General features: G+C 42.7%; 1 protein-coding gene and 1 long non-coding RNA gene across 4 annotated transcripts; one reads left to right on the top strand and one right to left on the bottom strand.

Annotated features, from left to right (window-relative positions):
* The first annotated feature begins 310 nt into the window (after positions 1-310).
* Positions 311-22,880, top strand: PEX26 (peroxisomal biogenesis factor 26). 3 transcript variants are annotated; one of them, XM_045061129.1, is made up of 7 exons: positions 311-384; positions 8,272-8,337; positions 13,145-13,440; positions 14,765-14,905; positions 15,386-15,681; positions 17,319-17,465; positions 20,933-22,880. In XM_045061129.1, the coding sequence occupies exons 3-7, from the start codon at positions 13,226-13,228 to the stop codon at positions 21,031-21,033; spliced, it is 900 nt and encodes a 299-aa protein (XP_044917064.1). In that variant the 5' UTR covers positions 311-384; positions 8,272-8,337; positions 13,145-13,225; the 3' UTR covers positions 21,034-22,880. The 3 variants fall into 3 exon arrangements, with proteins under 3 accessions (XP_044917064.1, XP_044917065.1, XP_006933434.2); XM_045061130.1 differs by lacking the exons at positions 311-384; positions 8,272-8,337; positions 20,933-22,880 and adding exons at positions 12,799-12,948; positions 18,403-18,851; XM_006933372.5 differs by lacking the exons at positions 311-384; positions 8,272-8,337 and adding an exon at positions 12,801-12,948.
* On the bottom strand, positions 11,104-12,734 carry LOC109501408. The gene is made up of 2 exons (XR_002159446.3): positions 12,530-12,734; positions 11,104-11,307 (listed from the first exon to the last, which is right to left on the bottom strand). It is a non-coding gene; the product is annotated as an uncharacterized LOC109501408 (long non-coding RNA).
* Positions 22,881-23,292: the final 412 nt, after the last annotated feature.

Genomic DNA, 23,292 nt, shown 5'->3' with positions numbered 1-23,292 from the left:
TTTACAACAACACATTGGAGCTTTGCTGAGTAGTCCTTAATTTTTGAAACGAACGGAATTACCCTTGCTTAAAAAATATGCTCAGACATCTGTTTTCCTCACTTTACTAATTTTTTAATGTTCTTTCTGGTGTCACTCTGCTCCGAAAACAGTTGCTAAGTGGGGTCAGGGTATTTATAGGGTTACCAATATGCTCTTGAGATTGCTGAGGATAATAATTCTAAAAAATGCAAAGGCAAGTTGCAATTCCTTTTATTTATTTTATACTTACACTTTATTTGTTTTAGGCCCTGGACACATGGAAGAGTGTGGACAAATATTTGTTTTACTTGCTGTGCTCAACAAGGAGTCCAATTTTAGGGTTGACTAAAGCTACCTGGATTGGTAAGACTGAAGGCCTGCCCTTCAACATCTTTTTTTAATTGAAGTATAGTTGACAAACAATATTAAATTAGTTTCAGATGTATAGTGTGATTTGACAATTATATACATTACAAAATGCTCACCACTCGCTTTGTTTTTTAATATTTCTTTTCTTTTTAATTTTTAAAATGTTTAATTATTATTTGAGAGAGAGAAAGAGACAGCAAGTGGGGGAGGGGCGGAGAGAGAGGGAGATACGGAATGTGAAGCAGGCTCCAGGTTCTGAGCTATCAGCACAGAGCCCAATGCAGGTCTTGAACTCATGAACCGTGAGATCATGACCTGAACTGAAGCTGGATGCTTAAATGACAGGGCCACCCAGGCGCCCCTGTTTTCTTTTTTTTTTTTTAAATTAAAGCTTCTTTGAGGTTCTTACCATACCCTTCTTTTCTTACTACCTTCACCTGGTTGAGGTTAAAATTAAGTTTTCTGGAGATCCTCCCAACATTTCTCCCTTCTCTGCCCCTCCTCGAATACCTTAATCAGTGCTTGTTGGCTCAAAATTGTACTTCAGGACAGAATTTCAGGAAATAACTTGGGACATAAATATTCTCTCATGGTTTTCAGTCTTTTATTTTATTACTTTATTTTTTTTTAAGTATAATTTATCGTCAAGTTAGCTAACACACACGGTATACAGTGTGCTCTTGGCTTCGGGAGTAGATTCCCATGATTCATTGCTTACATACAACCCCCAGTGCTCATCCCAACAAGTGCCCTCCTCAATGCCCATCACCCATTTCCCCCCTCTGACCTCCTCATCAACCCTGTTTGTTCTCTGCATTTAAGAGTCTCTTATGTTTTACCTCCCTCTCTGTTTGAAGCTATTTTTTCCCCTTCCCTTCCCCCATGGTCTTCTGTTAAGTTCCCAAATTCCACATATGAGTGAAAATATATGTGTCTGTCTTTCTCTGACTGACTTATTTCACTTCGCATAATACCCTCCAGTTCCATCCACATTGTTGCAAATGGCAAGATTTCATTCTTATTGCCAAGTAGTATTCCATTGTATATATAAACCACATCTTCAGTTTTCAGTTTTAAATACAGTTTTAAATACAAATTTAAATTTCAGTTTTAAATACAAAGGATCACTTTCAATTGCTCCTCTATCAATCCTATGTTTTGGAATGTTTTGTCTACTAAGGAGGATCCATTAACAAATAAACATTTAGAGCATTATCTCAGGTAAATGTATAATTTCTTCTTGGAATATTAAAGCTGTGTGTTGAGAACCCTTCAATCCCATTTTCCCCTGAAGGCCTGCTAGGGCAAAAACTGCAGGTTTTGAGAACTATTGCTGCTCTCCATGGTGGGAGAGGAGAGAGCACTGGTGTGATGGGTGTTTTTTTTTTTGTTTGTTTGTTTGTTTTCATATCTAATATTTTTTTATTATTATTATTTTTTAATTTTTTAATGTTTATTTATTTTTTATATATGAAATTTATTGTCAAATTGGTTTCCATACAACACCCAGTGCTCATCCCAAAAGGTGCCCTCTTCAATACCCATCACCCAACTTCTCCTCCCTCCCACCCCCCATCAACCCTCAGTTTGTTCTCAGTTTTTAACAGTCTCTTATGCTTTGGCTCTCTCCCACTCCAATCTCTTTTTTTTTTTTCCCTTCCCCTCCCCCATGTGTTCCTGTTAAGTTTCTCAGGATCCACATAAGAGTGGAAACCATATGGTATCTGTCTTTCTCTGTATGGCTTATTTCACTTAGCATCACACTCTCCAGTTCCATCCACGTTGCTACAAAAGGCCATATTTAATTTTTTCTCATTGCCACGTAGTATTCCATTGTGTATATAAACCACAATTTCTTTATCCATTCATCAGTTGATGGACATTTAGGCTCTTTCCATAATTTGGCTATTGTTGAGAGTGCTGCTATGAACATTGGGGTACAAGTGCCCCTATGCATCAGTACTCCTGTATCCCTTGGATAAATTCCTAGCAGTGCTATTGCTGGGTCATAGGGTAGGTCTATTTTTAATTTTCTGAGGAACCTCCACACTGCTTTCCAGAGTGGCTGCACCAATTTGCATTCCCACCAACAGTGCAAGAGGGTTCCCGTTTCTCCACATCCTCTCCAGCATCTATAGTCTCCTGATTTGTTCATTTTGGCCATTCTGACTGGTGTGAGGTGATACCTGAGTGTGGTTTTGATTTGTATTTCCCTGATAAGGAGCGATGCTGACCATCTTTTCATGTGCCTGTTGGCCATCCGGATGTCTTCTTTAGAGAAGTGTCTATTCATGTTTTCTGCCCATTTCTTCACTGGGTTATTTGTTTTTCGGGTGTGGAGTTTGGTGAGCTCTTTATAGATTTTGGATACTAGCCCTTTGTCCGATATGTCATTTGCAAATATCTTTTCCCATTCAGTTCGTTGCCTTTTAGTTTTGTTGGTTGTTTCCTTTGCTGTGCAGAAGCTTTTTATCTTCATAAGGTCCCAGTAATTCACTTTTGCTTTTAATTCCCTTGCCTTTGGGGATGTGTCGAGTAAGAGATTGCTACGGCTGAGGTCAGAGAGGTCTTTTCCTGCTTTCTCCTCTAAGGTTTTGATGGTTTCCTGTCTCACATTCAGGTCCTTTATCCATTTTGAGTTTATTTTTGTGAATGGTGTGAGAAAGTGGTCTAGTTTCAACCTTCTGCATGTTGCTGCCCAGTTCTCCCAGGACCATTTGTTAAAGAGGCTGTCTTTTTTCCATTGGATGTTCTTTCCTGCTTTGTCAAAGATGAGTTGGCCATACGTTTGTGGGTCTAGTTCTGGGGTTTCTATTCTATTCCATTGGTCTATGTGTCTGTTTTTGTGCCGATACCATGCTGTCTTGATGATTACAGCTTTGTAGTAGAGGCTGAAGTCTGGGATTGTGATGCCTCCTGCTTTGGTCTTCTTCTTCAAGATTACTTTGGCTATGCGGGGCCTTTTGTGGTTCCATATGAATTTTAGGATTGCTTGTTCTAGTTTCGAGAAGAATGCTGGTGCAATTTTGATTGGGATTGCATTGAATGTGTAGATAGCTTTGGGTAGTATTGACATTTTGACAATATTTATTCTTCCAATCCATGAGCAGGGAATGTCTTTCCATTTCCTTAAATCTTCTTCAATTACCTTCATAAGCTTTCTATAGTTTTCAGCATACAGATCTTTTACATCTTTGGTTAGTTTGATTCCTAGGTATTTTATGCTTCTTGGTGCAATTGTGAATGGGATCAGTTTCTTTATTTGTCTTTCTGTTGCTTCATTGTTAGTGTATAAGAATGCAACTGATTTCTGTACATTGATTTTGTATCCTGCAACTTTGCTGAATTCATGTATCAGTTCTAGCAGACTTTTGGTGGAGTCTATCGGATTTTCCATGTATAATATCATGTCATCTGCAAAAAGCGAAAGCTTGACTTCATCTTTGCCAATTTTGATGCCTTTGATTTCCTTTTGTTGTCTGATTGCTGATGCTAGAACTTCCAGCACTATGTTAAACAGCAGCGGTGAGAGTGGGCATCCCTGTCGTGTTCCTGATCTCAGGGAGAAAGCTCTCAGTTTTTCCCCGTTGAGGATGACGTTAGCTGTGGGCTTTTCATAAATGGCTTTTATGATCTTTAAGTATGTTCCTTCTATCCCGACTTTCTTAAGGGTTTTTATTAAGAAAGGGTGCTGGATTTTGTCAAAGGCCTTTTCTGCATCGATTGACAGGATCATATGGTTCTTCTCTTTTTTTTTGTTAATGTGATGTATCACGTTGATTGATTTGCGAATGTTGAACCAGCCCTGCATCCCAGGAATGAATCCCACTTGATCATGGTGAATAATTGTTTTTATATGCCGTTGAATTCGATTTGCTAGTATCTTACTGAGAATCTTTGCATCCATATTCATCAGGGATATTGGCCTGTAATTCTCTTTTTTTACTGGGTCTCTGTCTGGTTTAGGAATCAAAGTAATACTGGCTTCATAGAATGAGTCTGGAAGTTTTCCTTCCCTTTCTATTTCTTGGAATAGCTTGAGAAGGATAGGTATTATCTCTGCTTTAAATGTCTGGTAGAACTCCCCTGGGAAGCCATCTGGTCCTGGACTCTTATTTGTTGGGAGATTTTTGATAACCGATTCAATTTCTTCGCTGGTTATGGGTCTGTTCAAGCTTTCTATTTCCTCCTGATTGAGTTTTGGAAGAGTGTGGGTGTTCAGGAATTTGTCCATTTCTTCCAGGTTGTCCAATTTGTTGGCATATAATTTTTCATAGTATTCCCTGATAATTGTTTGTATCTCTGAGGGACTGGTTGTAATAATTCCATTTTCATTCATGATTTTATCTATTTGGGTCATCTCCCTTTTCTTTTTGAGAAGCCTGGCTAGAGGTTTGTCAATTTTGTTTATTTTTTCAAAAAACCAACTCTTGGTTTCGTTGATCTGCTCTACAGTTTTTTTTAGATTCTATATTGTTTATATCTGCTCTGATCTTTATTATTTCTCTTCTTCTGCTGGGTTTAGGCTGCCTTTGCTGTTCTGCTTCTAGTTCCTTTAGGTGTGCTGTTAGATTTTGTATTTGGGATTTTTCTTGTTTCTTGAGATAGGCCTGGATTGCAATGTATTTTCCTCTCAGGACTGCCTTTGCTGCATCCCAAAGCATTTGGATTGTTGTATTTTCATTTTTGTTTGTTTCCATATATTTTTTAATTTCCTCTCTAATTGCCTGGTTGACCCACTCATTCGTTAGTAGGGTGGTCTTTAACCTCCATGCCTTTGGAGGTTTTCCAGACTTTTTTCTGTGGTTGATTTCAAGCTTCATAGCATTGTGGTCTGAAAGTATGCATGGTATAATTTCAATTCTGGTAAACTTATGAAGGGCTGTTTTGTGACCCAGTATATGATCTATCTTGGAGAATGTTCCATGTGCACTCGAGAAGAAAGTATATTCTGTTGCTTTGGGATGCAGAGTTCTAAATATATCTGTCAAGTCCATCTGATCCAATGTCTCATTCAGGGCCCTTGTTTCTTTATTGACCGTGTGTCTAGATGATCTATCCATTTCTGTAAGTGGGGTGTTAAAGTCCCCTGCAATTACCACATTCTTATCAATAAGGTTGCTTATGTTTATGAGTAATTGTTTTATATATTTGGGGGCTCCGGTATTCGGCGCATAGACATTTATAATTGTTAGCTCTTCCTGATGGATAGACCCTGTAACTATTATATAATGTCCTTCTTCATCTCTTGTTACAGTCTTTAATTTAAAGTCTAGTTTGTCTGATATAAGTATGGCTACTCCAGCTTTCTTTTGGCTTCCAGTCGCATGATAAATAGCTCTCCATCCCCTCACTCTCAATCTAAAGGTGTCCTCAGGTCTAAAATGAGTCTCTTGTAGACAGCAAATAGATGGGTCTTGTTTTTTTATCCATTCTGATACCCTATGTCTTTTGTTTGGTGCATTTAATCCATTTACATTCAGTGTTATTATAGAAAGATACGGGTTTAGAGTCATTGTGATGTCTGTATGTTTTACGCTTGTAGTGATGTCTCTGGGACTTTGTCTCACAGGGTCCCCCTTAGGATCTGTTGTAGGGCTGGTTTAGTGGTGACAAATCCCTTCAGTTTTTGTTTGTTTGGGAAAACCTTTATCTCTCCTTCTATTCTAAATGACAGACTTGCTGGATAAAGGATTCTCGGCTGCATATTTTTTCTGTCTAGCACCCTGAAAATCTCGTGCCAATTCTTTCTGGCCTGCCAAGTTTCAAAAGAGAGATCAGTCACGAGTCTTATAGGTCTCCCTTTATATGTGAGGGCATGTTTACTCCTTGCTGCTTTCAGAGTTTTCTCTTTATCCTTGTATTTTGCCAGTTTCACTATGATATGTCGTGCAGAAGATTGATTCAAGTTACGTCTGAAGGGAGTTCTCTGTGCCTCTTGGATTTCAATGCTTTTTTCCTTCCCCAGTTCAGGGAAGTTCTCAGCTATTATTTCTTCAAGTACCCCCTCAGCACCTTTCCCTCTCTCTTCCTCCTCTGGGATACCAATTATGCGTATATTATTTCTTTTTAGTGTATCACTTAGTTCTCTAATTTTCCCCTCATACTCCTGGATTTTTTTATCTCTCTTTTTCTCAGCTTCCTCTTTTTCCATAACTTTATCTTCTAGTTCACCTATTCTCTCCTCTGCCTCTTCAAGCAGAGCCGTGGTGGTTTCCATTTTGTTATGCATTTCGTTTAAAGCGTTTTTCAGCTCCTTGTGACTGCTCCTTAGTCCCTTGATCTCTGTAGCAAGAGATTCTCTGCTGTCCTGTATACTGTTTTCAAGCCCAGCGATTAATTTTATGACTATTATTCTAAATTCACTTTCTGTTATATTATTTAAATCCTTTTTGATCAGCTCATTAGCTGTTGTTATTTCCTGGAGATTCTTCTGAGGGGAATTCTTCCGCTTGGTCATTTTGGATAGTCCCTGGTATGGTGAGGACCTGCAGGGCACTTCCCCTGTGCTGTGGTGTATAACTGGAGTTGGTGGGCGGAGCCGCAGTCAGACCTGATGTCTGCCCCCAGCCCACCGCTGGGGCCACATTCAGACTGGTGTGTGCCTTCTCTTCCCCTCTCCTAGGGGCAGGATTCACTGTGGGGTGGCGTGGCCTGTCTGGGCTACTTACACACTGCCAGGCTTGTGATGCTGGGGATCTGGCGTATTAGCTGGGGTGGGTAGGCAAGGTGCATGGGGGCAGGAGGGGCAGTTAATGGCTGGCAATAACTCCATGTGCTGCTCTTCCCAGTCAGTATCTGTGTGTTAACAGTGACCTTGATGCTATAAATGACCTCAAAGTGGGGCATCTGAGTGTCTCAGTCATTAGGCATCCAACTCTTGATTTTGGCTCAGGTCATGATCTCACAGTTTATGAATTTGAGCCCTGCATTGGGCTCTGTGCTGAAAATGCAGATCCTGCTTGGGATTTCTCTCTTTCTGTGTCTCTCTCTGCCCCTCCCTGGCTCTCTCTCTCTCTCTCTCTCTCTCTCTCTCTCTCTCTCTCAATAAACAAACAAACAAACATTAAAAAAGATAAATAAATTGCCCCAAAATATGATTAATGACAAGGATTTCTGGGCTAGTGAGGAAAGCACTTTTGAGTGAAGGTGAGATCCTCTCTGGGGCAGCATGGGGCAGGGCAAGGAATGCTGCCTTCTTCAGCTGTGTAATATCAAGCTATTGCTTGACCTCCCCTGGCCTCAGTTTCTGGCTGTGGTATGTTAAACGTCCTTCCAAATCTAAAATTCTATCACCCAGGTTGACTGAGTTTATTAGAATATTTCCTAAGAAGTAAGTAAGAGGGAATAAGAAGGAACATTGCAAATTGCCTATGGCCAAGAAGGCAAGCTAGGGGTATTGGTACCTGGAAACACCTGTAGGTATCTCCTTTTTTTGGGTGGCTGGTTTAGGTTATGTAACTCCTCAGCTTCCAACCCTTTCACATAGTGCTTGCCAGCGAATGTCAAGACCAAATGATGCAGAACAGCTCTGGAGAGGTGGGGTCCCTCCTGAGCATTGGGTGTCTATTGCTTTACACCATGCTAGACCACACAAGCGTCCTGAGATGAGTGAGACTCTGTCCCTGCCCTCTGGAAGGGCACAGTTGAATAGTGAAATGACACAAATAACTATAAGAAGATTTGGAAACTGGGAAGGACCAACAAGAAAGGCATAAAAAAGCAAAGCACAACTGGGAGTTTGAAGGAAGGAGTGATTAGCTTGAATAAGGTGTAATCAGAAAAGATTCCAGGGAGGAGATAGCATCTTTCCACTCTTTCATGAGAGAGCCAGGGCCGACTTATTCCTAGTGAGCATCCATTACCTGTTTTATTTTTCAGGCTTGGTCTGGCATCACAAAGATTTGTTCGAACTTCTCTGAGTGAATACTCTGACTCCTGCAATAGGTGAGAAAAAGTGAAATTGGACTACAGGTCTCCATAGAGTGGCTGCCTCCAGTCACCTTCACCATGATGAAAAGGATCTATTGATGACCCTTTGAAGAATGGCGTGGGCATGGGATCTGGTTAGAAATCTCCAGTAATTATGTCAGCTTTGCCACTGAAACCAAATGTTTTGAGCAGTTTCTGAGCTTTAGTTTCCCATATATAAGTAGGAATAATAATATACCTTGCTCACAGGCTGGTTGTTAAGCTCAAATAAAATAAGTGAAAGTATTTTGTAGGGCCAGTATTATGCATTAGTTAAGAATAAAGACTCTAGGGGCACCTGGGTGGCCATCGGTTGGGTGTCAGAATTTTGATTTCAGCTCAGGTCATGATTGTGGGATCCAGCCCTGAGTTAGGCTTCCTGCTGGCAGCTTGGGGCCAGCTTGGGATTCTCTCTCTCTTCACCCCCCACCCCACTCTCTCTCTCTTTCTCTCTCTCTCTTCACATGGATGGATGAATTTAAAAAAAAAAAAAAAAGGAAAGAAAGGAAGACTCTAGAGTGAAACTTCTTGGATTTTAGTCCCAGCCCTTCTTTGCATTTTTTGTGTGATCTTTGGCAAGTTCCTTAACCTCTCTGTGCCTTGGTTTCTTCATCTACAATATAGGGATGACACTAAGACTTATGTCATAGGGTTATTGATGATTAAAATGAGTTAAATGTAAACCACCTAGAATAGCACCTAGTACATAGGTAATATCATACTTATAAATTGACCTGCCTTATTGTTGTAAAGTACTATAGAGAATGATTATGATTATTATAAGTACTTTTTAGACACAGAAGCAAAGTAAGAGTTCTGCTGTGTCTATATGGAGAGGAGCAAATGGGAAGAATTGAACTATGCCCTAAACACCAAGTCCAGTCTTTAAAAAAGAGTCATAAAAATGCCAACAGATGAAGTTCTGGAATGAAGGAGGCACACCCCTTGGCCATCCTGGAGAAACATAATCTTCACCCTGCTAATACTTATCTTTCTGGCTTGCTTCTGGTCAAAGGTCCATACTAGGTATGATTCTACTCCATTGGAGCTTTGCCACCAACATCCCTGGCTAGAAGAGATGTGTTATATGGACCAGCTATGGATGCTGTCTATTGTCACAGAATGTAGAATCAGCTTGGAGAGGGCAGGATAGGATGGGCTGACTGCAGATATGAGCATTACTGACCTTTGTAAGAAAGAGTCAAGAGTTGGATTCCAGGTCAGAAAATAAGATTACAGAACTTTGAGGTAGAATGAAATTCTTTCTTCTCCTTACTCATTCCTCAATATATTATACCTATTGGCCTTATAATCAGCCTGAACTATTCCAGAGATTTAAAGAGTTCAATGGGCCATTGTCACGTGGCCTCTTCTGATCCTTACAACCACCCTATGGGCAGGTGTTCTTATCCATGTCCTCAGATGAGAAAATTGAGGCTTAGAGGATTTCAGTGACTTTCTAGAGGTCTGGTGTAGTCAATGAAGGAACCAGTATTCTAACTGGTATAGCTCATCTTCCAGTCTAGAGTTCTTTCTGGTACAAAAATACCAGCTCATCACCTGCCCAAAGCAAGCAAAGCAAATCCACATTTCAGATTAAGGCAATCCATGGATAGATAGACTGAGCACCTTACAGAACAGAAGGAAGAGCACCAAGTTCCAGAGCTTGGGTCAGGATTAGAGGATGGCCCATAATGTGGATTTTTCATCTCATTTACTATATTTTTCCAAAATGAGAAGATTCCAACGATACAAATATTAGCATGGACCAGACCTTAGATCTGGCTTTATAGATCAGGCCTTATTTCCACTCTTTGACTTATCCCAAGGGGAGAATAGGTAGTTTCAAGGCTTGTGTCATGAACCCTGAGTCAGAAAGACTGGTTTTATATACATAATATCTGTGCATTCCCCCTCAGGTGGAATGAACTTGCTTATGTTTAGGATTGCTGTGTCTTAGCCTGAGAAATTCTGGGTACATTCAGACATAAGGGGAGATAGTGGACTGTCACGGTAATGTGTTAAAGAATCAATTTGTGGACATAACAATGCTAAAGGTTAAGTGATGACATACAGACCACTGAAGTCCTGTATAGTCAAAAATTGGGTGAAACACAGAAATAGGAACACAATCATGTTTTCATGTGATTTTTAGCAATCCCCTCACCCACCTCCCATCTTGTCCTCATTATGGCAGCTATACCACTAAATAGGCAAATTTTTTTCTAGCAAGTCTGTTTCTTTTAAGATTGTGCTGCCATCGCCTGGAAGCATCAGAAACAGCAAGAAACTTCTTGTTAGGATTTAAGGAAGAGGTTTTCTTCCTTCCTTCCTTCCTTCCTTCCTTCCTTCCTTCCTTCCTTCCTTCCTTCTTTCCTTCCTTCCTTCCTCCCTCCCTCCCTCCCTTCCTTCTTTCTTTTTAAAGTTTACCTATGTTGAAAGAGAGAGGATGAGAGAAGAGAGTGCATGTGAGTGAGAGGAGGAATAGAGAGAGAGGAAAGAGGAAAGGGCTTGATCTTAAGACCCTGAAATCATGACCTGAGCTGAAATCAAGAGTCAGATACTTAACCGACTGAGCACCAGGCGACCCTTAAGGAAGGAACCTTTTCAAGGAAGCAATCTGAGGTGGTGCTCCTGGAAGTGAAGAGAGGAGGTCTCAACCTGTCTAGGCCAGCCCCAGTCCATTTTCTGATGCTCCTACTGCTTTCCTGATTTTTCAGGGAAGACTTCTAAACCCAGTTTTGAGAACAAGGTTTTTATTTGCAGTGCTGTAATAATCAAATCTGAGGCAGAACTGATAAAACATTTTGGTCACTTCATTCTGAGACTGTGATCCACAATTTCCAGGGATCTCTGCTTGCCTCTGGAGTTTTCTGTGTGGGAATGAGCTAGTCTTGAGCAGAAGGTCCACGTTTTCTCTTTGCTTTGTCCCCACCACTGGATTTCCTGTTAGGAAACAAAGTTAAATGTAGATATCGAACCTAACCCTCCACTGTTGTCACTTCCAATCACTCTTCTTTATTTCCCCTCAGCATTTATTATCATTTGACACACTACTGTTTGTATTTTACTTATTTTTTATTTTGTTTCCTTTCACTATGGCACAAACTCCACAAAACAGACATTTTTGTCTCTTTGGTTAACTGTGGGATCTTCAGTACTTAGAACAGGGCCTACCACCTAGTAGGTGTTCAAAAGTATTTGTGGAATAAGTGAAGTCCTGACTTCATCACCTTATATGGTTACGGGGTCTATACTTTTCTTTCCTCAGAAGTCTGATGGATTTCATGTTTCTGCTTCAGCTTTCCATGAAGACTTTCTACAGAGAGCTGAAAGCCGAGCAGATGGGTATATCTATATCTAGTGACAAGGGAAGGGAATGTATGGTGTAAATAGGTACTTGCCCTGTGCCTGGACTTCTAATCTAATCACCAGCGGAATAAACAATTCTAGATAAGTTTTACAAAGAGTTGAAAACGTAAGGAGCTGAGGAGAAACTAAAGCTGAGAGAAGTATAAATTCAGCAAAGTCTGGGTGAAGCACAGAACACACAAATAAATATAATTTATGTATCTGTATAAAATTATTTAATTATTATTATAGCTATAATTTATTGAATACCTGCTCTGTTCTTCATTATAAATTGCATTACACACTGTATGGCTTTGTTTTTATTTTATAGGAATATCTCTATTTTATAGGAAGCAATGAGGCTCAATGAGCTTATGTAACTTGCTTGGGCAATGATTGTAAATTCTCTGAATAGAAAGCATAGACTCAATCCTGTCCTGCAGAACAGAATAGTGGTTAAATATATGTCTTTGGGCAAAAAGAGCCTTTTTGACTTTGTATTTCCCACCTATTCGTTGTGTGACCTTCAGCAAATTATTTAAATAGTCTCCAATGTCCTCACCTGTGCAATGGGGATAACAGCATTCCTAACCCCCAGGGTTGAGGGAAGGATTAAATGAGATTGCACGCAAAGCGTTTCGCATAGCGCTAGGATAAGCACTGGATAAATATGAGCTATGCCTGGGAAGGAGGAACATAGGAGGAAAAGTGACTAGCTCTGATGTTTCTTTTCAGTGTTTTTCCTGCTCCACTTCCTAATATTCGAATTGTTATTCCTGGAGAAAGCTCAGTATTAAAAGCCCGCTTGTAATTTCACCTCCATTACTGGAATTTCTTCTGTCCGGCTTCTGCTGGTTAGTGGTTAGTGAGGGGAGCTCCCCATCTCATAACACAGCCTCTGCTTTGTGATTTCCCAAAACGTCCTTGCGAGTTTGTTTTCTCGGCGTACAGGGGCAGTTCCTGGGGCGTGGCATGCTGGGAGTTGTAGTCCGAACTCCTCTATCTGCATCGAGAGGGCGACTGAGCCGAGAGCCAGAGAACTACAGCTCCCAGAGTCCTCCGCGCCGCCGGGAAGCCCCGAGTCTGCAGGCAGCTGCGAAAGCCGGGAAGATGTCCTCGCCCTCGTCCCGCTCCTGCAGTGAGCGGCTCTATTCATAAAAACGGAACCTGGAACGGCACTCCCCGGGGCGAAGGTGGTATCAGTACATGTCGTGGGGCCAGAGAAGCTAGATCCAGGTATTGCAGGGATGCAGCTGTTCTGCAAATCTATGGTGTAAACTGGTTCCCCACATGCCAACCTGTTTTGAGCTAGAGCAGCCGCCCAGTCAGCCCAGCCGTTGCCTTGGATATGGCCACTAACTTTTCCTTCTCCAGGACTCGGCCTCGGGAAAGGTTGTGGGCAAGGCTATGAGGACTGTCCCTTTTCTCCCAGGCTGACTCGGGATATCCCGGAGTCCCCGGAGAGGCTGCCACTCTGACGTCTGGGGAGACAGGCCCTAAGCCCCGGCTGGCTATGAAGAGTGACTTCTCGACACCTGCAGCCCCCCTTAGGGGGGTCGGGGGGCCCCTGAGGAGCAGTGAGCCTGTGCGTGCCGCCCCAGCCCCGTCGGCAGCCGTGGTTCTGCTGGAGGAGGCGGCAGACCTCTTAGTAGTACACCTGGACTTCAGGGCGGCGCTGCAGACCTGTGAACGCGCCTTGCCGAGCTTGGCCAACCTTGATGCGGGCACGTACGTGCTGGGCTCCATTCATTTCCGGGTGATCTTGGGGAGGGACTAAAGCTCTTAGGAGTTCTGTCTTTCCCAGATTGCTCACAAGGAGCCTTACACCTTGGTTTCATTAGTGGTTCCTCTCTGAGAGGCTGGTGTGCCCATTCTACAGAGGAGGAAACTGAGGCACTGCACAATGAGGAAGAAGTGGTCAAGTCGTGCAACAGAGCTTAGTGAGAACCCACAGCCAGTTCTTTGCTTCCCTGTTCCAGTGTTGAATGGCATGTTGGGAAGATAGAATGCGTATTGTCAAATTATTTCAGTAAGCAGGTTCAGCGAGCAGGTGGTGGAAGTCCTCTCCTAGGTATACTCCTCTCCCCCAAGCTGTTCACTTGACCTTGGCTGATGAATGGAAATGGAGTTCAGAGTAGGAGTAGTGTCCTGATCCTGTTGAAGGATTGATAGGATTAAAGAATCCAATCTGGAGAAAAGCTTGGTCATACATTGCTGTTTCAAATGCTCTCAGCCTCTTTTTGAGGGCATAATTTCTCTGTGGATTATAATGTTGACATAGGCTATACTGGGGAGGTGATGGGTAGAATAGTCAAAGGTGACCCCAGAGAAGGATGAACTGGGGATCTCTGGCTTTTTTCAGGGGGTTGGGTAGGGGCTTGTTGCAGTAAATGCTGAAGACTGTTATTCCAGGTGCCTGGCGGCACCTTACTTGGTGGTGCTAACAGGCCAGTTGTGAAGTGCCTGTACCTACAATTAGGCAGAAACCTTGCTCCATGCCCATTTCGTCACTAAGCAAACTCTTAGCTCCAGCTCTCTTTCCACCTATACATCTGTGCTACACATTGTCCCTTTCCCCTTCCCTGATTTCACCTAGATACAAAGATGTGTGTTAGGCAACAGTTGATTTGCCTCCAGGAGGTTTTCAGGAACATCGAACTCCTGGGGAAAGGGCAGTTTTCTCTGTGTTGGGGCTCATGAGACCAGTTGTAATTTTTTAAAACATTTTTTTTAAGTTTACTTTTGAGAGAGAAAGAGAGAGAGAGAGAATCCCAAGCAGGCTTCTCTCTGTAAGTGCAGAGCCTGATGTAGGGCTCAATCACATGAACCCTGAGATCATGACCTGAGCCAAAATCACGAGTCAGATGCTTAACCGATGGAACCATGCAGATGCTCCAAGACCAGTTGTAATTTGAATCCGAATACTAATGGGGAGGGTAGAGGCGATGACTGCTAAGTTGGGAGCTGGGGAGGAACAGTCCCAGGGTGGAAGTGAGAATGGAAACAGAAGGGGACCACTTCTTAAGACCTGAACTAGTTCTTCTGCCAACAGCTCCTTGGAGGTGAAGTGCTCCCTGTGTATTGTGGGGATCCAGGCCCTGGCAGAAATGAATCGGTGGCGGGAAGTCCTGTCCTGGGTTCTTCAGTATTACCAGGTTCCTGAAAAGCTACCCCCCAAAGTCCTGGAGCTATGGTAGGTCATTGTTCTGACTCATTGGATCAGTTCAGGAACAAGAGGATATTCATGTCCTTTTCTGAATCAGTGCCTAATATCTTCTCTTTTGCCCTTCTCTACCATTTCCTTCCAAATATGATTCTTTTCCTGTGTTTTTATTTTTTTGGTTTTTGGTTTTTGGTTTTTTTCGGACCTCAAAACGTAGTGATAAAGGATGAGGAGGGGGGAATGTTGGGTAGAGGAAAAGAGGAGGAGGGGAACAAAGGGGAATAGGAGATGTGAAGAGGGGTGATACAACTGGAATATGTCAGAGCTGAGGGAGCTTCTTGCTACTTCCTAGGAATTCCTAATTCTTACCAATGTCATCATCCCCTAGGGAAGGACTGGAGGACAACAGGGAAGGGGTTGAGTGGGAGAATGTAGTGGTTTATGAGAGGTAAACCAACCGTGGAGCACTAACTGTTCTTTTTTTGGGGATTGGATTATTCGGGGCTGCAGTGTTCTTTTATACAGCAAAATGCAAGAGCCTGGAGCTGTGCTGGAAGTGGTCAGTGCCTGGCTGCAAGACCCAGACAATCAGGACCTTCCAGAATACAGAGCCTTGGCAGAACTTCACCTACAGCGGGTGCTGCTACCCCTGGGCTGCTTGTCAGAGGCTGAGGAGCTAGTGGTGGGCTCTGCAGGCTTCAGTGAGGAACAGCAGCTGGACATACTCCAGGCCATTAGTAAGGCAAGGCAACAGCAGAAACACCAACGCTTGGGCTCTGAGGAGGCCCAGAAGCTGAACCAGGAAGGTAGGACATTCTCCTTCTGTGGCCTCCGTAAAGTGGAGTTGTAAGCTTTCCCCTGGACCTTGGGGTTTATCATGACTTTTCCAAGAGCTTGGGAGCAATTATTTGTATGAGTAACTCCCAAATCGCAGAATAGGAAACCTGTTGATTAGATTAAAAAAGCCAAGCCCTGACCCTCTGTAGTTGGCAGTGGGAGGAGAGTCTCCATACAGGGAGGTGTCACTGAGTCTCAGAATCTTTAACTCTTGTTTCTTGAAAGCCACCTTTTCCTTGGGGTCCTTTCATTAGATCTCTTGTCTCTATCATGCTGGCCAGAGTGGGATGTTATTCCTCTTTTAAAGACTGGCCCAAATACAGATGCAGCTGAGGTATGTGGTGGGATACCAAAAGGAAAATAAGCTGACACAATAACATGGTAAATTGACTTAGATAAAAATGATTTACCTTCATCTTGGGCCCCACTGCCCAGTATGCTGTCTGCCTTTATTTACTAGATCTCTTGAGTATCTTCTTCAGTGACCTCTGTCCCCCCGAAGGGGCAGCCCACCTCTGCCAATTAGAGTGCAGTTTCACAAGATGGCTTTTACAGGGGAGCCACTTCAAGACTCAACATCATACACCTGGCTGGCATCATACAAGGGGTTCCTACACAGGGTTGGGTATGGGCTTGGGGTTGTTTTGTTACAAGGGATTTTAAAAGTCCTCTGCTCCAGACCCTTGCCAGGTCTTTGAATCCTTTTCATCTCCTTTTCCTCAAGTAATCATCTAGTCTATACAAGGACTGAAAATCCACTATCTCCAGAAGCAGCTTATTCCATCTGTGAAGAGTTCTGTACAGAAGTTCTTCCTGATGCTGGATTTAAGTTTTTTTTTCTGGTAGTTTTTAGGTACTGTTCCTTGATTTTTCTCTTGGTATATACAGAATAAGTCTGATCCTTTTTTTTTTTTTTTCTATGAAAGTTCTTCAGTTAAATGTAATCCTGTTCTCCAAAGTGTTTTTTCTTTGTGTGCTAACGAGCATGTAACTTCTGAGATAGAATCACTTCTTTGCCAACAGGTTGTTGGCTTCAAGAATGAGCTGTGACTACCCAGACTCTCTGCCCCTCCATCTCCTGGGGAGGAAAGGTTAGGAAAAGGGTTTGATGGCAAGTTCAGAGTGTTCTATCAGGACTTGGCACCACTTGTTCTTGGGCTGGTGGTGTTCATGTTTATATTTAGAACTTAAGACTTTTGAATTCTTCACTATATGTATTAAGTGCACTTCATTTTCCTGTATTAATGTGATCATCAAGAACTATTGCTCTGTGTAACTCTCTGTACATATCTTAGGCCAGAATATCAAGAAAGCTATAAAATAATGAGTCTATTGAAAAAAACACACCAAATATGCCAGGTTTACCCAGCTGAGTAGGTGTTGTCTGTCCAAAGTCTCTCCTAAGGAGATGATATTCTAGTGATGTTGTCTGTCCTCAAAACATTTTGGAGTTTTTAGAATTTCTTTTACAACCACTTTATGAATTACATGAATAAACTAGTCTTGTTACCTTTTGCTCAACTCTCATAATCAAGCTCAAAGCTCAGAATCAGTGAAGCTGGTTCCTGTGACTTATGCTGCAGTTATGCTTTATCTCCCTGACCAGGCTCCTTCTCCCACAAGTTCCTGTCACTACTGATGTTGCTCCGCCGGCTTTGGGATTCTACAGTGAGCCACTTCTTTTCCCTGCCCTTCAAAAAGAGCCTCCTGGCTGCCTTGATCCTCTGCCTCTTGGTGGTAAGGTTTGATCCAGGTAAGTGATGAAGCCAGTCTTCCCTCCCGCTCTTCCTGGGGAAGGGACAGTTGGATAGGGGCTGGGCTTGTGGGAGGCCTCCTGGGAACGGAGTTATCTATCTCCTGGGCCACTTCTCCCCAAGTCTCTTCTATAGGGAGGAGGGATTGTTGGGCCTCATTGAGATCCAGCCAGACCCACCTAGGAGAGAATAGCCCTGGAATCCATGAGAGCAATCCCTCGTGGAGGAAACTGCCTCTACTCTGTTGACTCCTGGAACATTGACTGAGTCATTGTCATCTCCTTTATTCAAGGGTGAACTCTGACTAGAAACTCAGAATTAAAAAAAATTTTTTTTCCTAATCATCATATCTAAAAAAAATTGTATTAAGTTATAAATAAAATACATGTATACTTTAGAAAATGTGGAAAATAGAAAAAAGTATAAAGAAAACAGAAATCACCTAAAAGTTTGCCATTGTAATGGCTATACTTTCGGTCTTTTTCTTTATGGATATAGGTGCAATTTTGCAGGTTATAAATATTCTTTAAAACGTCTTTCAATGGCTAAATAATATTCCAATTGATAGAAACTTCCATAATTGATTAACAGTTCCCTATTGTTGAACACTTTGATGATTTCTTTTTGTTTGTTTGTTTTATGTTTATATATTATTGAGAGAGAGAGAGAGAGAGACAGAGTGTGAGTTTGGGGAGGGGCAGGGAGAGAGGGAGACACAGAATCTAAAGCAGGCTCCAGGCTCCCAGCTGTCAACACAGACACCACGTGGGGCTCGAACTCACAAACCGTGAGATCATGACCTGAGCTGAAGTCAGATGCTTAATCAACTGAGCCACCCAGCACCCCTTGATGATTTCTTACTCTGTTTTTTGCAGTGTTTTTTCTTAAAAGTCCTGCTGTTTTTCTTTTATTTAGTTATTTATTTTTTTATTTTAGAGAGAGGGTGAGAGGCAGATGGAAAGAATCCCAAGCAAGATCCATGCCCAGCACTGAGACTGATCCGGGGACTGATAAACTCTCTAAGTGCTATTTGGGAACAACCCTGGTTATTTCCTGAGAATTAATCCCTCAAAATTAAGTGTTGGGCCAAAGATTAGGAGCTCACTCTTTTAGATTTTTGTATTTGTGTGTTACTTTATGTGAGTTATAATCTAATACCTACTCTCCTCATGAATTTAAACTTAGAGTTATAACTCTAAGGATTATAGAATTATAACTTTTAAAACTGCAGGAAAAACTGGAAACCCTTATTCTAGTCGCTTCATTTTCTTTTTCTTTCTTTTTTGGTTGAGAAACCTAAGAACCACAGGAAACGAGTAACTAGCCCAGGGTCACACAAATAATTTGTCTATTTAAAAAATTGCCTATTCTTTTTAAAAAAAATTTTTTTTTCAACGTTTTTTATTTATTTTTGGGACAGAGAGAGACAGAGCATGAACGGGGGAGGGGCAGAGAGAGAGGGAGACACAGAATCGGAAACAGGCTCCAGGCTCTGAGCCATCAGCCCAGAGCCTGACGCGGGGCTCGAACTCACAGACCGCGAGATCGTGACCTGACTGAAGTTGGACGCTTAACCGACTGCGCCACCCAGGCGCCCCAACCTATTCTTTTTTTAAAAATTTTTTAACGTTTTATTTATTTTTGAGAGAGGGAGAGACAGAGCATGAACAGGGGAGGGTCAGAGAGAGGGAGACACAGAATCTGAAACAGGCTCCAGGCTCTGAGCTGTCAGCACAGAGCCCGACGCGGGGCTGGAACTCACAGACCGCCAGATCATGACCTGAGCCGAAGCCGGCTGCTTAACCGACTGAGCCACCCAGGCACCCCTGCCTATTCTTGATTTAATCTTCAGGTCTTCCCCATTTTCTCCATTTCCCTTTCTCTTCTTCAGCGAGCTTTTTTTGCATAGCTCAGAGTTGTCCTTTTCAGGATGCCTGGGTAGCTCAGTTAGTTGAGAATCTCACTCTTGGTTTTGGCTCAGGTCATGATCCCAGGGCCATAGGATTGAGCCCCTGCTTAAGATTCTCTCTCTCTCTCTCTCCCCCCCACCCCCATCCTTCCCCTGCTCTCTCTCTTTCTCTCTGTCTCTGAAAAATAAACAAACAAAAAGTTGTCCTTTCACTTTGCTGAACTAAGGATAGTTTGTATTCATTCCTGCTCACCCTCTGACTTTCTACTTTGTTCTAGAGACTTGATACAATTTAGAATTTTTTTTTTATGGTTCTTAAAAGTCCTGCTCTTTTTCTTTTATTTAGTTATTTTTGAGAGAGAGAGAGAGAGAGAGAGAGAGAGAGAGAGAGAGAGAGAGAGGAGCAGAGGGAAAGAATCCCAATCAGGCTTCAGGCCCAGCACGTAGCCTGAGCAGGGCTTGATGTATGCCTGATCCCAGGATCCTGGGATCATGACCCAAGCTGAAATCAAGAGTCGGGCTCAAGTGACTGAGCCACCAGGTGCCCTTAGTGTCCTGGTCTTCTAAGTGGGGACAGCAGGAGACAGTTTGAGCTTGCTGGTTCCATGGCTGCTTGGAGCTTCCTTAAAATGCCCTGGCCTGACACTCCTGACCCCCAGTGGCAGTCTTGGTTCATTGCAGTGGTGGTGCTGCAGGAGAGGAGAACCCATGGCTAGGCTGCAACTAGGACTCTTGTAGGAAGGCTATAAAGAGAGGAGACTGTCAATAGCTTTCTTTAAAAACAACATTTTTCTTTTTAAGAAGAAAAAATCAGTTAAAAAATTAGTAACCAAATAAGGAAAAACAAACCCACCAACTCAGCCCTAATTCCAAAGAGGTAGATTTTACTTTATTTTGAATATAATTAACGGATGATAAAAATAGGTAATACTGTCACTTGGCTCCAGGTTGAGAAGGTACAAAAAGGATTGGAGAGGAAGTTTCTTCTTAAAAACCTATCTTCCCAGAGGCAGCCACCATCACCAGTTGTGTGTGTGTGTGTGTGTGTGTGTGTGTGTGTGTGTGTGTGTATGTGTGTGTGTGTGTGTATCAAAAAGTTAGATTAAAAATATAATAAGTTTCGGTCTTTTTCTCAGCAAACTTAAGGTCATTGTAATCCAAGGCACCTGGGTGGCTCAGTTGGTTAAGAGTCTGACTTCAGCTCAGGTCATGATCTCACTGTCTGTGGTTCAAGCTATACTGACAGCTCAGAGCCTGGAGCCTCCTCTGAGTCTCGCTCTCTCTCTGCTCCTCCCCTGCTCACGCTCCTGTCTCTCTCGTTCTCAAAAAATAGACATAATTTTTTTTTTTAAATCCAAGTGAAGAAAATATCTCCCAGAGAATACATTGTTGGGGAGGGGAGGAGGAGCCAATAACATTAAACATCAAAATATGCTTTAAAAAGATCAGACATACTCCCAGAGTGGCAGAGTTTCCAAGAGATGGGACTTGAGGCTGAGGGAAGAGGAGGGGAGTAGAGGTGGGGATACTGACATCATACTTCCTTTTCCCTTGCAGCTTCTCCTTCATCCTTGCCCTTCCTCTGCAAGCTGTCTCAGCTCTTCCATCGGATTCAGGAAGCCATATTTTCTCTCTACCGGCTTCCTATCCATGACTGAGTGGTCTTTCCCATTCACCTCAACCTTGCTAATCCCCAAGTTTGCTGTGACAGAAGCAGAGTAACTCATCCATGGCGTCCTATTTCCTGTTGCTGGCTGGGCCCCCATAGGAGTGGGGCCAGCCCGATTCTAGAAAGAGCTGATCCAGTATGGTGAACTGTGTTTTGCCACCTGAATGTATTCCACTTTGCACCCTACTTTGGCTGATGTTGGTAGGAAATGTGGAAACAAAGGGGGCCAGAGACCTCAAGTCCTCCAGAATAGTATTCCCTTTTACCAGGGGCCCCTCATAAAGGAGGGGTTTGGGAAAGGAGACTGTATCCGTGAAATATTCCATCTTCTTGGCCAAGGCAAGGGGTTGATTTTTCAGGTCAGCAGGTTAATGAAGCTGGAAGTTCAGAAAACTCTGATGGAATGACCCTTGGCCTTTTACTTTCTTGAAAAACTTACCTTTGAGATTTACTTCACAGGGCACGTCCTTAATTAGGCAGAGTGTGAGGATCTGAGAGGGCCTTTTGCTTCTCCTGTATGCTCCTCTCCACAGATCTGGTCTAATTATTCCTGTGGTTTTGCAATGGGCTTGAAGCTGCATGGGCCCTCTCTTTTTAGACCAGGACATGGCTTTCAGAACCACCCAGGTCACTATTGAAAGCAAAGTAAGGCTGCTGTACCCTTCTCACTGGGGAAAATGATCCTGCTCGGTGCCTCTTGGGCTTCAGCTCAATTTTCCAGGTTGTCAGTGGCCAAGTCCTGCTCTATTACACACTCAGCATTCCTGTGCTCTCTTTCTTCCTGTCAGTCCCTTCCCCCTGCTCTGCAATAGTATTTTTGTACTTTGTCTGATGGCTGTTTTACCAGGTTCTACCTGTATCTTTGGTTCCTCAGTACATATTGTTGCGGGTCCGCCAACCCCTTCTATGTCCTGTTGTTCTAATTATATTTTATTATTTATATAATGTAGAAGTCTTTCTGCTTGTGTGGCCTTGAAAAGTAGGTTAGCCTTAGAGGCCGATGAGCTGAAAATGGAACTGGGTAATCAGGTGAGCTGGAAGGGATATGTGGAGGGAGTTGTGCAGAGGGAAGACATGGGTTTTGAAGGCAATGAATGATTTTATTCATTGTTAGGGGTAGGAGGCATTGGAGCCATAGCATTTGAGTATTTGAAATGTTTCAGTGTTTTCTGTTACTGGCTGCGAGAATCTTACATGTGTCTGTGCAAGTATATGTACACAATACTACACTGTCAGAATTATGAAAGGCTTCCTGCAGGGGTTAGCCTTTCTGAGGCTGAAGGCCAAACAAACCATTCCTTCCTGGGGCTCTGGGCAGTGTTGATGCCGGAATATAGGAGATGCGTTTAGTAGTTTTCCATAGGTTCCTCTTCAGGAGTTCCAAGTCAATAACTTCTCTTTAGTAAAATGGGTAGACTAAGTAAACCTCACAGGTCATTGGGAGATAAATCCCTAGGGTGTGTCCAACTATGTAGGAAACAAATCTGTGCTTTTATGTTTGGGCTTTTAAATAGTTAAGACCCTTGGGGAGAGGAAAGGAGACAAGGTGAGATCTCTGTTGGAATTATTTCTGAAAATAAAAATCTGGTCCCTTTCACTACCCCAGATAAAACTCTTTAATGGCTTCCCATGGCTCACGTGGGATTTCTTCTTAAATTTAAATCCCCTTATGCACTAGTTTTGGCTAACACCTCCTCTTTCATGTGGGGTCTCTGTTCCTTACTCACACTGCCCTCCAGCTGCTGAGCCAGTCACAGGTTTCTGAACATTGCATGCTTCCTCACACCTTGGCTCCTTCGGTTCCCTCTGGAAGGTCCAGCTCCCACTTTTTGGCCAGCTCAATTCTAGACTTACTCAAGGGTTACCTTTGGGAATCCTTTCCCTATGTCCTCTGCTTCCAGGTCCCTATCTCATGTCCTTTCTGTGGTAGTGACCCTATGGCCTTATAATTGTGAAATCCTCTTGCCTCCAGTAACTGTGAGCCCTTTGAAGCTGGAGAGTGTGGCTTGTGGCAGTGTTTAAGAATCAAGTTTGGATTCCTGCTGTACCACTCACTAGGTGTGTGACTGTTGGAAAGTGACTTATCCTTTTCAGCCTTAGTGTCCTCATCTGTTAGTGAGTTATTATCTCATAGGGACTTTTGGTGGAGCAAATGAGAGCCTCCTTACCTAGTGCTTGGCACGCTGCCTCAAATAAGAACTCTTGTGAGTGGTAGCTATTTCTCCATTGCTTAGCTGAACACCTGGGA

The sequence above is a fragment of the Felis catus genome, chromosome B4 (assembly GCF_018350175.1).
Source record: "Felis catus isolate Fca126 chromosome B4, F.catus_Fca126_mat1.0, whole genome shotgun sequence".
NCBI lineage: Eukaryota > Metazoa > Chordata > Mammalia > Carnivora > Felidae > Felis > Felis catus.
Note: the sequence above shows the minus strand (reverse complement) of the source record. Positions and strands in the feature narration are given on the sequence as shown.